Source organism: Asparagus officinalis, chromosome 5 (assembly GCF_001876935.1).
Source record: "Asparagus officinalis chromosome 5, Aspof.V1, whole genome shotgun sequence".
NCBI lineage: Eukaryota > Viridiplantae > Streptophyta > Magnoliopsida > Asparagales > Asparagaceae > Asparagus > Asparagus officinalis.
Window position 1 is genome coordinate 58539480 of NC_033798.1, and position 14721 is coordinate 58554200.

Below are 14721 nucleotides of genomic sequence, written 5' to 3' on the forward strand. Positions count from 1 at the left end.
ATGAAAATTACCATTTCTTGTCCTCATCAGCAGATTTTTCTACAACGTTTTCTCCAGTTGCTCACTTTGAAACTGTTAGAACGATCATGACTTTAGCATCTCAAATGAAGTGGAAAGTTTTTTAATTTGATGTCAAATTCATGTTTCTAAATGGTTATTTAGAAGAGGATGTCTATGTAGAGCAAACACAAGGATTTGCTATTACATGCAAGGAAAAGAAGGTGTACAAAGTCAAGAAGGCTCTTTATGGACTTAAATAGGTGCCGAGAGCTTGGTATGGTAGGCTTGACTCTTATTTACATTAGTGTGGTTTTCATCGTAGTGAAAGAGAGCCCACTTTACATGTGAAGGTACAAGGTGATGATGTTTTTGTGGTTTGTGTTTATGTTGATGACATGTTATCTATACTAGTTCTTCATGGACGATTTAAGAATAACATGTTACATGAGTTTGAGATGACGGATTTGGGTCTACTGCAATTTTTTTCTTGTGTTACAAGTTTATCAAATTGATGATGGTATTTTTGTTTCACAAGAAAAATATGCTCTAGATTTGCTTAAGAAGCCTAACATGCAAGGCTGTAAATCTTTTTCAACACTCGCAAATGCTAATGAGAAGTTGTATATGGATGATGGGATCCTAAAGGCAAATGAGAAGCTCTTCAGAAGTTTGGTTAGAGGATTGATGTACCTGACGCACACTCAACTAGATATCATGTTTCTTGTCAGTTTAGTTTCAAGGTTTATGTGCAATCCATCAGTTCATCATCTTGGGGCAGCAAGGCGTATTCTTCACTATGTTCGAGGAACAATTAATTATGGTATTTGGTATGAACCAATCCCTAATTTTAAGCTGATTGGTTTTACTGATAGTGATTGGGCAAGTTTTATAGATGATAGAAAGAGCACCAGGGGCTTTATTTTCAACATTGGATCTGGAGTAGTCTCTCTGAGCTCTAAAAAACAAGGAAGTATAGCTCTATCATTATCACAGGCTGAATATATTGTGGTGTCATCAGCTACATGTCAAGCTATTTGGATAAGGTGAATTTTGGATGATATACACCAATCTCCAATATATACAATTGCAGTTTATTGTGACAACAAGTCAACAATTTTCATGGTGAAGAATCCAGCACCATGGAAAGACAAAAGCACATCGAGCTTCGACATCTCTTCATCGATGCTATTGTAGAAGGAGTGGTCGAATTGAACTATATCTCCACTAATGGTCAAGTTGCTGATAGGTTTACTAAAGCTTTGCCAAGTGCGAAATTCTTCAAGTTTCGAAACTGTTGCAACGGAGGGACTTCACAAACACTGAAGATGTCTATACAAGAGTGAACAAATAGAAAATAGCACACCAAAATTTAACGTGGTTCGGTCAGTATGACCTACATCCACGGGAGAGAACAATAAAGAACTTCATTAATCAGCAAAAGAGAAGATTACAAAAGAGAATAGCACTCTCTAACTAGAGACTCTCACAAAGAAAGGGACAAAACATTTCTATCTCACTCTCTTCTCTCTAGCTAATTCTTTTCTTTTTCTCTCCGACTGATGATCTTAAATCCTCCCATACCCCTCCTTATATAGGTTACAAAAAATAATAAAATAATAAAAAGGGTAGGTGAGTGAAGACAATTTGTTGCGGATTTTTTTGATAAAAGCGCTCAAAGTTTAGCAGCTTAGGTGAAGAATGAAGAGTTAGGCAGCCGTATTTTTCAAGTCACTTTCACAAATCTCCACCTTGACTTGAAAATAAAGATCTTCTCTTCACTCTTGCTGTCTCGCCAGAAGCCCCTTACGGGCTTAACCTCCGCTTTGTCGAACTCTAAGCAATTCGAGGTAATGCTCGAACTTACGCGAATGTATGGGCTTTGTCATCATATATGCTAGATTATCTGCAGTACCAATCTTCTCAATCTTGATGACTTTAATTTCTCTAATAAAATAATATCTAACATCTATATGTTTTGTTCTTTCATGATACATCCGATGCTTTGTCAAATGTATAGCACTCTGGCTGTCGCAAAACACCGTAGTAACACCTTGGTGTAAGCCGAGATCTTCAACCAAACCTCTCAACCAAATAACTTCTTTTACTGATTCTATCACTGCTATATACTCTGTCTCTGTGGTAGACAAAGCAACTTGTCGACTGTAGAGTTGCCTTCCAACTAATGGTACTACCTGAAAGAGTAAATATATAACCTGTCAAGGATCGTCTCTTATCCAAATCACCCATATTATCTGAATCAGAATAGCTAAGTATTCCACAATCTAAGTCTGTTTTCCTACCAAAATACAAACCAATATTAGCAGATCCTCTCAAATATCTAAGTATCCATTTTACAGCATGTCAATGGACCTTTCCAGGCTTTGATGTAGCATAAATATGTACCAAAAGTTGTAAGTGCACAACTAATCAAATTATAGTATAAAAAGTTATCGATCCCACGAGGAAGGTGTTTGTAGGAGAAAATTAGATTCGGTTCTTAGTTATAGTATAAAAAGTTATCGATCCCACGAGGAAGGTGTTTGTAGGAGAAAATTAGATTCGGTTCTTATATTTTGTGCGTGACAATTAGGAGTGATAAGAGGAAGGTGTTTGTAGGAGAAAATTAGATTCGGTTCTTATATTTTGTGCGTGACAATTAGGAGTGATAATAAATATGATTGTGAAGAGATATGAGTAGTATTGCGAATATGTGCAAAAGTAAATAAATGAGATTTTAGATGATAGAAATGAAGAGTGGATGTGATAAAAGAATAAATAAAAACATAAGAAAAGAAAAATAAAGGAAATAAAAATCAAGAAATAAATAAGAGAAAATCAAGAACTAAGGAAAAATCAAGAAAGAAAAGATGAAGGATTCAATTAAAAATATGAGAAATATAGAATTGAATCCACTAGCTAATTTCAATTACAAAATATGAACTATTCTTTTTTTATCATATTTTACTTTAGATTTATTAAGTATAGACTATCAAACCATTTAAGGAAAGTATAACCTATCAAATTATCATCTAAGCAAAATTAATATTCATGACAAGAACAATAACTAGATAATAATTCTAGAATTCATAAGCATAACATATCAAACCACTCAAGATAAGCATAGATTATCAAATTCTTCTTCTACCAATTAGTTCTCTAGTTGATTATCATATACATAATTATTTTAAGCATAAGAGAATAATTCATACAATATAACGGAAATAAAGCTAATTTCATGTAATTCTAAGATTCTTACTAGAATTAGTTCCACATATTAAGAAATAAAAATAAGGAATAAAATGAAAAGAATAAGAACTAATTACAAAGAAAAGAAATAAGAACAATGAACTTTATACTATGAACAAGAAATAAATCTAACTAAATTACAAAAGAAATAGAAATGTAAGAAAATAAATCTACTTTACAAATTAAAAATGCATAAAATAAAGATAAGAAAATAAATCTACTCTACAAGACATGAATGTAAATCTAAACTAACAAGCAAAAAGAAAGAAATTACTAAAAAGAAATAAAAAATAAAAGAGAAAAATAAAAGAAAAGAAAACCTTCAAATTGATCTTCATCTCCATCATCATTATCATCATCAAACAAAGAGAAGAAAATTTAAAGTGGTGAAAAAATTCTTTTATTGATTGGAACAAAAAGTTATAAGTTTTTAGAAGGTCTTCTCAATTAAGAGTAACTCTACTATCCAAATGGAGATATGGAGATACAAAATTTCTTACACACACTAACCCCTCACTCTCTACTCCTATTTATAGTAAACATTAATAAATGTACGCCCTTGGATCGAAATCTTATCCAAAAACCTTAAATTTCAGCCTTAGATTCGTAACAGACTGATGTTGGCATCGATACAGGCATCGATGCTAGCATCGATGCCGGCATCGATGCCCCCATCAATGCTACCATCGATGCCCACTATTTCCATAATCTGACTTCATAGATGGCTTTGTCTCATCGAGATAGGCGATTTTTATATATTATATGTTAAATTCCGCCTTCCGGATTAAGAGATATCGTTATTTCTTTACGGGCAACCATCTTGAATATATTTTTTTTCAAATCTTTTTATCAGTTAAAATCATAAAAATATCATAATTGAGAAATATTATACATGTGATGATGATAAGCAGGCAACAAGTTGCGCTGCTAATCGTTTTATTTTTTTTTCATATTTGATTTTTTATTTTCTCCGGCTTTACAAGCTACTTGGCTTGATTCTGGGCTTGGGCTTTTTGGCTCTTGCTTTGTGTTTTTTATTTAATTCATAGGTTTTTGTTGATAGGAGAGATCTTAGGTTTTATTCTTGATTAACCTACAATTAAAGATAAAAATAATTATTACTGGTATATTTATTCATGTAAAATAGATAATAAGGGTATAAAATTATAATAAAAATATGATTATCAGGCTTATCCATGTACCGACTCATAACACTGACTGCGTATGAAGTATCTGGACGGTGTAGACCATCGCATACATAATGCTTTTAACTGCACTCGCATAAGGAGCACAAGACATGTACTGCTCATCCTCCTCACTCTGAGGTGACAAATCTGCTGAAAGACGAAAATTAGTAGCAAGCGGAGTCTTCACAGGCTTGACATCAAGCATGCTAAATCTCTCCAACACTTTCTTGATGTATTTCTTCTGAGATAGGAATAAACTTCCTTCTTGCTTGTTCCTATGAATCTCCATCCCCAAAATCTTCTTTGCTGTTCCCAAGTCCTTCATCTTAAACTCATGTTTGAGTTGAGATTTTAACTCGTTGATTTCTGACATATCTTTAGCTGCAATCAACATGTCATCAACATACAAAAGCAAATACACAAAAGAACCATCATTGAGTTTTTATGATAAACACAACTGTCATATTTACTCCTAGAGTAATCATGCTCAAACATGAAAGTATCAAATCTCAAATATCACTGCCTCAGAGACTGTTTCAACCCATAAAGAGATTTTTTTTAACCTGCACACATGGTCTTCTTTACCTTCAACAATAAAACCCTCTGGCTGATGCATAAAGATCTGCTCCTCAAGCTCACTATGTAGAAAAGCCGTCTTCATATCAAGTTGCTCAAGCTCCAAATTAAAATGAGCAACCATGGTAAGCAACACGCGGATTGAGGTGTGTTTTATAACCAGAGAGAATACTTCATTGAAGTCTACACGTTTGGTCCGAATGTAGCCTTTAGCTACCAAGCGTGCCTTGTACCTTACAGAATCTATATCTAGAGCTCCTTCTTTCTTCTTGAAGATCCATTTACAGCCAACGATCTTTTGTCCCCTTGGTGGCTTCACTAGCTCCCATGTCTGGTTCTTGTGAAGAGACTTCATCTCTTCAGTCATCGCAATAGTCTAATTTTCATCCTCATTACCACTAATAGCCTCCTTATAAGTAGAAGGCTCTAGAACCTCAATCGATTCTGCTATACTCAAAGCATAAGCAAGCATGTCCGCATAGTAATGAGGAGGTCGGATCTACCTTTTTGCTCTCCTGGTGGCAATATTATACTGTTTCTCTTGTGGTGTATCAGTATCTGAAGTTGAACCTTCCGCAGTATCAACTGGTTCAACATGAGCACCCTCAAGCACTCTCTTTGAAGCTGAGCTCTCTAGCTTCACCTGCTTGCTAGACTCCTTTTCAGTACCTATAGTGTCAATAACAAACTTCTTTCTCAGGTGAAGTATAGATTTTTTATCAAAAGTAACATCCCTACTAATAATAAACTTAGTTGACTTGGAATCAGAACACCACAACCTATATCTATTCACCCCAGTAGCATATCCTAGAAAGATAGTTTTCTTTACTCTAGGTTCAAGCTTACCATCATTAACATGAAAATAAGCAGGACAACTAAATACTCTTAAATGAGGGTAATTAGCAGGGGCACCGGACCATACCTCTTCTGGAGTCTTAAAATCAATTACTGTAGAAGGAGATCTGTTTATCAAATAACAAGTTGTATTGATTGCCTCGGCCCAAAAGTCTTTTGACAAACCAGCATTAGAGAGCATGCACCGAGCTCTCTCCAAAAGTGTTTTTTTCATCCTTTCTGCAACTCCATTTTGCTATGGTGTATGCCGAACTGTACGATGACGCACAATACTTTTATTCTTACAGAACTGGTCAAACACTGTGGAACAAAACTCCATCCCATTGTCGGTTTTGAGGCGCTTCACTTTCTTTCCTGTTTGCTTCTCAATAATCACCTTCCATTGCTCGAAGGATGCAAACACATTACTTTTATGCTTCAAAGGATACACCCAAACTTTTCTGGAAAAATCATCAATTAATGTTAGCAAAAAACGAGCTCCACCTTTTGATGAAACCTGAGAGGGACCCCAAACATCTAAATGGATATAATCTAAAGTACCATTGGTTCTGTGGACACCGATACTAAAGGATACTCTATAGTGTTTGCTGAAAACACAATGCTCACAAAAGTCTAATTTGCTAGTTTTCTGACCACAAAGTAGACCTTGTTTCCTCAATATATCCAGTCCTCTCTCACTCATATGCCCTAACCGCATATGCCACAAATGTGTAGTGTCTGAATCTAAATTCTCTAAGGATGACACTACTGCAGCACCTGTCACTGTATTGCCTTCAAGGATATAGAGGGTATTTACCTTCTTTCCTTTCATCACAATAAGAGAGCCTTTACTTACTCTCAAAACTCCACCTTCAGCCGAAAACTTAAAATCATTTGAGTCAAGGGTGCCTAAAGAAATGAGGTTCTTCTTTAACTTTAGAATATGACGGATATTGCTCAATATTTTAACAATACCATCATGAGTTCTAATCTTAATTGATCTGATACTAACAGTCTTGTAAGGCAAGTTATTTTCCAATGAGACATTCCCATCATCAATAGACTGATATGAGACAAACGAATTCCTATGCGGACACATATGGTAGGAACAACCCGAATCAAGAACGCACTCATCTTGTGAATGAGTTTTAACACTAACTAAAAGAACTTCATGTGAACTAGAAGACTCTTCAGTTACAGTGGTAACTGAAGGTTTTACATCCCCAGACTTTGACTGTGAATTGTCCTTTGCTTTGAGCGCTGGACAATTAGGTTTTATATGCCCATATTTATGACAGTAATAACATTCAACATTTTTTCTTGGCCTAGACTTTGATCAAGACATGTTTCTAGATTTGTCTCTACCACCAACATTCTTTTTAGGATGACCACGAGCGAACAAGCCTTCAACTTGATCTTCTCCTCCTACGACAGACACTTTCTGCCTTAACTCTTTTGAATGTAAAGCTGATTTGACATCCTCCAAAGAAAGTGTATCTCTACTATATAACATGCTATTAACAAAATTCTCATAAGAATGAGATAATGAACATAACAAGATCGGAGTTTGATATTCTTCGTCGATTTTAACATCAATATTCTTTAAATCCCTAAGAATAGTGTTAAGTTCATCTAAGTGGTCTTTAATTCGCATACCATCATTCATGCGAAGGGTGAAGAGGCGTTGCTTAAGGTAGAGCTTGTTCATCAGAGATTTCGTCATGTACAAGCTCTCCAACTTGAGCCACAAGCCGGCGTTGGTATTTTCATCGGCAACCGCCCGCAGGACCTCATCGGTCAAACAGAGCTGTATGTCAATATGCGCCTTCATCTCCAGCTCTTCTTTCTCATCATCGGGTGTAGATTTTAGCAACTTATCCTTTTCGGACAAGACCTTGAACAGTCCTTATTGTACTAAGAGAGCCCTTATTTTTACTCTCCACAAACTGAAGCTGTTTTTCCCATCGAATTTCTCCATTTTGTATTTTGTAGAAGACATCTTGAAGCCCACTAGAATAATAACTGTAATTAAAAATAGTAACTGAACAGTAACCGAACGTATGAATAGTACCCGTACGTATGAATAGTAACAATACTTTTGAATAGTATCGTACATGTGAATAGTACGTAAGCTTTTAAAGAGTAAATGCTAATCTAGCTTATTTTCTGGTGTGGAGGAGCCACAGAGCATACGATAAACAGATACACGTACTCTTAGTTAGGCTCTGGTACCAGTTTGTTATAGCAGAGGGACTTCACAGACACTAAAGATGTCTATACAAGAGTGGACAAATAGAAAACAACACACCAGGATTTAACGTGGTTCGGTCAGTATGACCTACGTCCACGGGCGTGAACAACAGAGAACTTCACTAATCAGCAAAAGAGAAGATTACAAAAGAGGAGACCACTCTCTAACCAGAGATTCTCACAAAGAAAGGGACAAAACCTTTCTATCTCACTCTCTTCTCTCTAGCTAATTCTTTTCTTTTTCTCTCCGACTGAGTATCATAAATCCTCACACACCCTCCTTATATAGGTTAAAAATAATAAAATAATAAAAGGGATAGGTGAGTGAAGACAATTTGTTGCGGATTTTTTTGACAAAAGCGCTCAAAGTTTGGCAGCTTAGGTGAAGAGTCAAGAGTTAGGCGGCCGCATTTTTCAAGTCACTTTCACAGAAACTCTCTTGGTGCTGACAGTTTTGCATCAAGAGGGAGTTTTGGGGGTTTGATGCAATGCAAGTCCATGCATGAACGTAGGAGCCAATAGTTAAGTTGTTATGCATGTTTACCAGGTCTTTAGGAGTGTGATTAGTTGAGAGAGCTGTTTCCTAGCATTTAGGAGTAGTGTACCCACATTCTATTAGTGGGAATTACATGTAGTCATGTTTGTTTTCCTATTTAAACTGATATAGTCAGTGCATAATACCAGATGAAGAAACTGTAGCTGCATGACCATGCCTCTATGTCCCTGATGTATATCGCGATTTTGGTGCTGATTGAAGCCTCCACCTATATACGTGAGGAACCATGGCAATTCAAAAAATTGTACTTCCAGTGTCCTTTCCCATGGCAATAATTGCATTGATCAATTGCTACCATAGGCTGGGGTTTTCCTGTAACTTGCAATGGAGTATTGGAGAGCGTTTATAGAGGAAAGTGATGATTTCAAGCGAGTCTCCTCTGCGATCAACTCGTTAACAGTAGCAAATACTGATGGTATAGAGGAGACGAATAGCTTCAAACTCATCACGAAGAGCCATAAGAAATTGTGTCAACCTCTGAGTCTCACGAAATATAATTTATGCTTTTGTAGCCTGGATTTGGTGACGTTCCATAAGCTGAACTTGGTCCCATAAAACAGTCGTCTGAGCATGAAATTCTTGTATAGTTGTATTTCCTTATCTAGAAGAACGTATATCTGTCTCGAGCTGATACTAACGTGCATAATTAGATTGTTGATATAAATTCTTTAGATAATCCCAAACTTTCTTTGATGTGCTAAACTTGGACAATTAATTGAAGTCTGACACTTTGATCTGCAGAAGTGTAGACCATGTGATGATCTTTGAACTGTTAACATGCCACTCATTCAAACGTTTTTCAAAATCATATTTATCATCAGCTGTAGTGGTAATGCTTGCTGCAACTTTCTTATTGTTAAGGAATAGAGGTAGTTCCATCAACATACTTTCAGAAATTCTTGACACACAAGAAGTAAGTCATCACTGAGGACCAATAGACATAATTATTGCCGTTCAAACAAATACTAATACACTGAAGATCATCGAATCTGTTGCTGGCCATGATTTGATGTCCATGCAGATTGTCGCTTCATGGAGCGATGGATCTGATATAACTACAGATTAAGATAGATCCGGTGGAGATTAGGGCGTAATACAAATTTAATTTCGACAAGGATGCGAGGAGATTAGATCTGTGACGGTGCAGAGGAGTTCGAATTGCGATGACAACAATGCTGCAATGCAGATTAGATCATGGCGGTGTTGCAGAGGATATTAAATCGCGATGACAACAACATTGCGGTGCAGATTAGATTGTGACGGCACTGCAAGGAGATCGGTGTTGCCGAGGAGATGGAATCATGACAGCGCTGGTGCAAAGGTAACGAATTGCGATGACACACTGACAATTTTAATTTAATTGCTTTCGGCATGAAGATTGAGTGCAATAGGATATCTAGAATCAAAAGCTCCAATTCAAAAATTGAATGGTGCAAGGCCATGCATATTGAACCCCAGTTCCTGTCTAGGAAGAGCTATGTTGTGTTTCTTTTCTAGAGCTTGTGCTTGTGTCTAGTAGCCTTGCCTTCCAACTGTCTCTGTGAGGCTTTTTACATTTACATTTTTGTATTTCAACTTTAAAGCTCATTGGTTATAATAAGATCTGCTACTTATTTACCCAAAAAAAAAACTTGATATACGTATACGAAAATTCTTTTTATGGCAAGAACAATTTGCCGACTGGTGGACCATGGACTTAGCCATCCCACGATATAAGGAAACTAACATTATATAAGCAATAGATTCATTAAGAAAACTCTATAGAATAAGGTGGTCCATATTATTTATGGGTAGCTTGGTACTAGTTCTAGAAATTTTATGTCTTCTATCTATGGTACAAACCATCGCCTTTCTTTTGTTTTTCTTTGATAAAGGCCCCTAATGATAAGAGAATGGACTAAAGTCGTGTTGTAATCCGGGCCATGCCAGCCCCAGCAAAGTTAGGACTATTTTAATGGGAGTAATATGTTACAAGAATTGACTAACATTATATAAGTCATCGACCCATGGTTCCTCATAGAGCAACATATCCAAACAGTAGCGAATCTAGAAAATTTTTCTTGGTGGCCGGAAAATAAGTTTCTACGTTTAAAAATAAAAATAAATATTAAACAACTTACTTTGATCCAAAAATGTTAATTTGGGATCAACATGAAGTGTGAAGAATCTGTAAATGGATGTGGTTTTTGTTTGGATTTTGGGCTTCTATTGTTGTATTTTTTGGTTTTTAATATCTGGGCTCATATAATTTTATCGTTGGAAACTTAAATATGCTTGAATTTTGAATGGGCTAATTCAAATATTAATATTAGTTTCTTAAGGGGCTCTTTAGATAGATGTGTCTCGGGGGGGGGGGGGGGGGGTCAATTGTCGGAGTGGCTTTTTTTTTGGCTGGAGACAAATCGTAAGTACTAATTTGAAAAATTCTAGCTAGGGTTGCAACTGCACCCTAGACCTCCATGTAATCCCCCCATGCAATCAAAATCTAAAACTTTGCATATTTTATAAGCATGCAAAAGCCTTAGATTACTAATATATATATAATATATATATATATATATATATATATATATATATATAATATATATATATATATATATATATATATATATATAATATATATTTAACAGAAAAATGGAGAAGTGGCTGGCAGCTCTTCTCCCCTGTGACCTGATAGATCCATGACATGTGGGCCCTCTACTAGTCACATCGGTGTGGGGGCTCACATGTCATACATACATCGGTGTGGGCCCCTAACTATCAAATCTCTTGTACCATTGTCGCGGTGATTGTTTCAATCCATAAAAAGATTTCTTCAGTTTGCACATCAAGTCATCATTTCCTGTAGCTCTAAAACCCATCGGTTGTTTTCACATCCATCTGGACTAAATCCAAATCTAGCTATGCCACCAATGCCAATAGTATCCTTATCGATGAATGTTTTATCACCAATGAGAATACTTCATTATAATCTATGCCCTCAAGTTGGTCATACCCTTTGGCAACCAATTAGGCTTTGTACCGAATGTCCCCATCAGAAGATCCTTCTTTCTTTATATACACCCGCTTGCATTCAATAGCCTTCTTACCCTTCAGTAGCTTTACAAGTTTCCAAGTGTCGTTCTTCTCAAGAGAGTGTATCTCTTCCTCCATAGCTTCCCTCCACCTGATTGAATCAGAGCTTGACTCTACTTTCTTATATGTAGAAGGAACAAAATCATCAACGACCTCAGCTGATAAAGCATATGCAACCATCACATCATCATATCTAACTAGCCGATGAATAACTCTTCTTGGTCGATTAGCTGCAACGGACTACTGAACATGACCCTGTTCCTGAGTCCCAATATCCACTGTATCATGCATCTGCTCATCTATCAAATCATCTCCTCTCAGCATCACCTATGTAGGACCCTCAATGGAAACAATGCTATATGGAGTCTGTGGAGTCACATCATTCTCCACCTGCTGTGATATCCCACTAGTCTGACCTTCCTCCACCTGCTGAGGGATCTGAGGCCTCATCATGTGAGCCTCATCAAAAGTGACGTCTTTGCTAATGATTATCTTCTTGTCTTATGGATCCCACAACTTGAAGCTTTTAACTCCTTCTCTAAAGCCCACGAATATTGCTTTTCTAGCTTTCGGATTCAATTTCCCATCATTCACATGATAGTAAGCTGGATACTCAAATATTCGAAGCAATTCATAATCACTAGCCACTAAACCAGACAATTTTTCCATAGGAGTCTTTCCATGTATCGTAGTGCACGATAACCTGTTCACGAGATGACTCACATAAACCAAACCTTCAGCCCAAAATGATCTTGCTAATCCACTCTGTGAGAGCATACATCATGCCTTCTCTAGCAAGGCACGGTTCAATCTCTCGGTCACCCCGTTTTGTTGTGGTGTCTCCCTAACTATGAAATAGCGCCTAAACTGTAAAAATGAATCACTCTTGTACTCACCACACTTATCAGAATGGAGTACTTTCACCTTTCTACCTGTTTACAGCTCCACTTTCTTTTTCCATTCCATAAATATATCCAAGACCTCATGTTTATGCTTCATGGTATATATCCAATTTCTCCTGAAATAGTCATTAATAAAAGTAACAAAATAGTTGGCCCCACCAAGTGATGTGTGCTTGAAAGGAACCCAAACATCTGTGTGAACGTAATCCAATATACCTTGGGTGTTATGAATTGCAGTGCTGAATTTCACTTTCGTCTTCTTACCAAGTATGCAATGTTCACACAACTCTATCTTGTAGGTTTTTGCACCCTTCAATTTCCCCTGTTTTGCCAAGACTTGTAGGGACTTATCACCAATTTGCACAATCTCATATGCCATAAGCTGATAGTATCTTCCTCTGTGGTAATAGAAGCTGTTAGACCCCATGTAACTGTCTTGCCCTTCGAGTAGTATAGGTTATTTTCCCTGACATCTATCATCACCACCATGGACCCCTTTGTGACCTTCAGAGTTGCATTCTTCAAGATCACCCGATAACATGCTGCCTCCAAAGTTCCAAGTGAATTGATATTTTTTGTGAACAACAGAACGAATCTCACTTCCTTCAACTCCCTAGTCACCCCGTCACACATTCTTATTCGAATTGTTCTAATACCACCAATGGGGCATACGTGATCATTTCCCATTAACATAGCATCCTCCCTTTCTAACTCCTCAAAGCTGGAGAACTAATCCCTCTTAGGGCAAGTGTGATATGTAGCACCCGAATCTAACATCCACTCCGTGGAGTCTGCAAAACAAACTGACGATAATGCTGGGCATGAGTAGCCTGAAAAATCAGAATCAGAATTATCACCACTAACTTTAGGAACATTCACCTCTGAAGTCTATCCGATTTTCCTCTTTTTCTTCCCGGCTCTATCTCTCAACTTTGGGCATTCATTCTTCCAATGTCCATCTTCTTTGCAAAAACCACATTGATTCCTACCAACACTTTTATGGCCACCTCTATGCTTCGACTTTGAGTGATTAAACTGACGACGGCTTGGACTACGACCTCTCATTGCTAATGCATCTCCTGATACCTTCTCGGAGGGTTCACTATCACTCTTCCTCAACTCATAATTTATCAATAATCAGGTCACCTCCTTATAGCTGACAGTGATTCTACCATTGATCATCATAAGGACAAAGGTACCAAAATCATCCTCTAGCAATAAACATAGCAACAACATCGCCTTATCTTCATCCTCTACCATGATATCCACATTGGCCATATCTAAAAGCAATTTTGTGAAATTATTGACATGTTCTCTAATGGAAACCCCCTTCTTCATTTTGAATTGATAAAACCTTTTCTTCAAATGAGGCTGATTCTCAATGCTCTTTGTCAAATACTTCTCATTGAGTGTTTCCCACAATCGCTATGCCAATGTTTCATTCATCACATCATAATCAAGTCCGGCATCAAACATGATCGAATAACCCCACATGCTCTACTATTCATTTTCTTCCAAACCTTATCCTGCATATCCTCGGGTTTCTCTTGTAATTCAAGAGTTTCATCCAAATTTTGGGCATCTAATGCATCCATCACTTGACACCTTCACAAACGAAATTTTATCTTGCCATCAAATTTTTGAACATTAATTTTTGTATTATTAAAGCTCAACCCTTGTATCGCCTTCGACAAAGACGATTCCGATGTACTTGCTTTGGTCATCTTGACAATCCAATCTCTTTAAACGAGAATCCAAACCCTAGCTTTCTTCTCCAAATCGAACCCCAAGCTAAACCCAGAGCTCTGATACCACTTGTTGTGCGCAGCGGAACCGAAGGAACACACAACTACAAACGAGATTAGAGAACAAACAACAACCAAAATAAGTACCACAAATGCAAGACAACAAATTCACGTGGTTCGGCAAACTTGCCTACGTCCACGTGAGCAGCACAAATAATTTCTTATTTAATCACAAGAAATTACAAACTTTCAAAGAGAATATCTCAAACTTGAGATCTCTCAAACAACAACAAGTGATTTTTAATCTAAAAAACACTGCTCAATTTCTCCTCAAAACTCTCCCTCTTAAT

General features: G+C 36.9%; 1 protein-coding gene across 1 annotated transcript; it reads left to right on the forward strand.

Annotated features, from left to right (window-relative positions):
• Nucleotides 571-1047, forward strand: LOC109841867 (uncharacterized mitochondrial protein AtMg00810-like). The gene has a single exon (XM_020410797.1). The coding sequence runs from the start codon at nt 571-573 to the stop codon at nt 1045-1047; it is 477 nt and encodes a 158-aa protein (XP_020266386.1).

Bases quoted from the DNA above. Each gene is read 5' to 3' on its own strand.
- LOC109841867 (XM_020410797.1), top strand. From the start codon at position 571: ATGCAAGGCTGTAAATCTTTTTCAACACTCGCAAATGCTAATGAGAAG.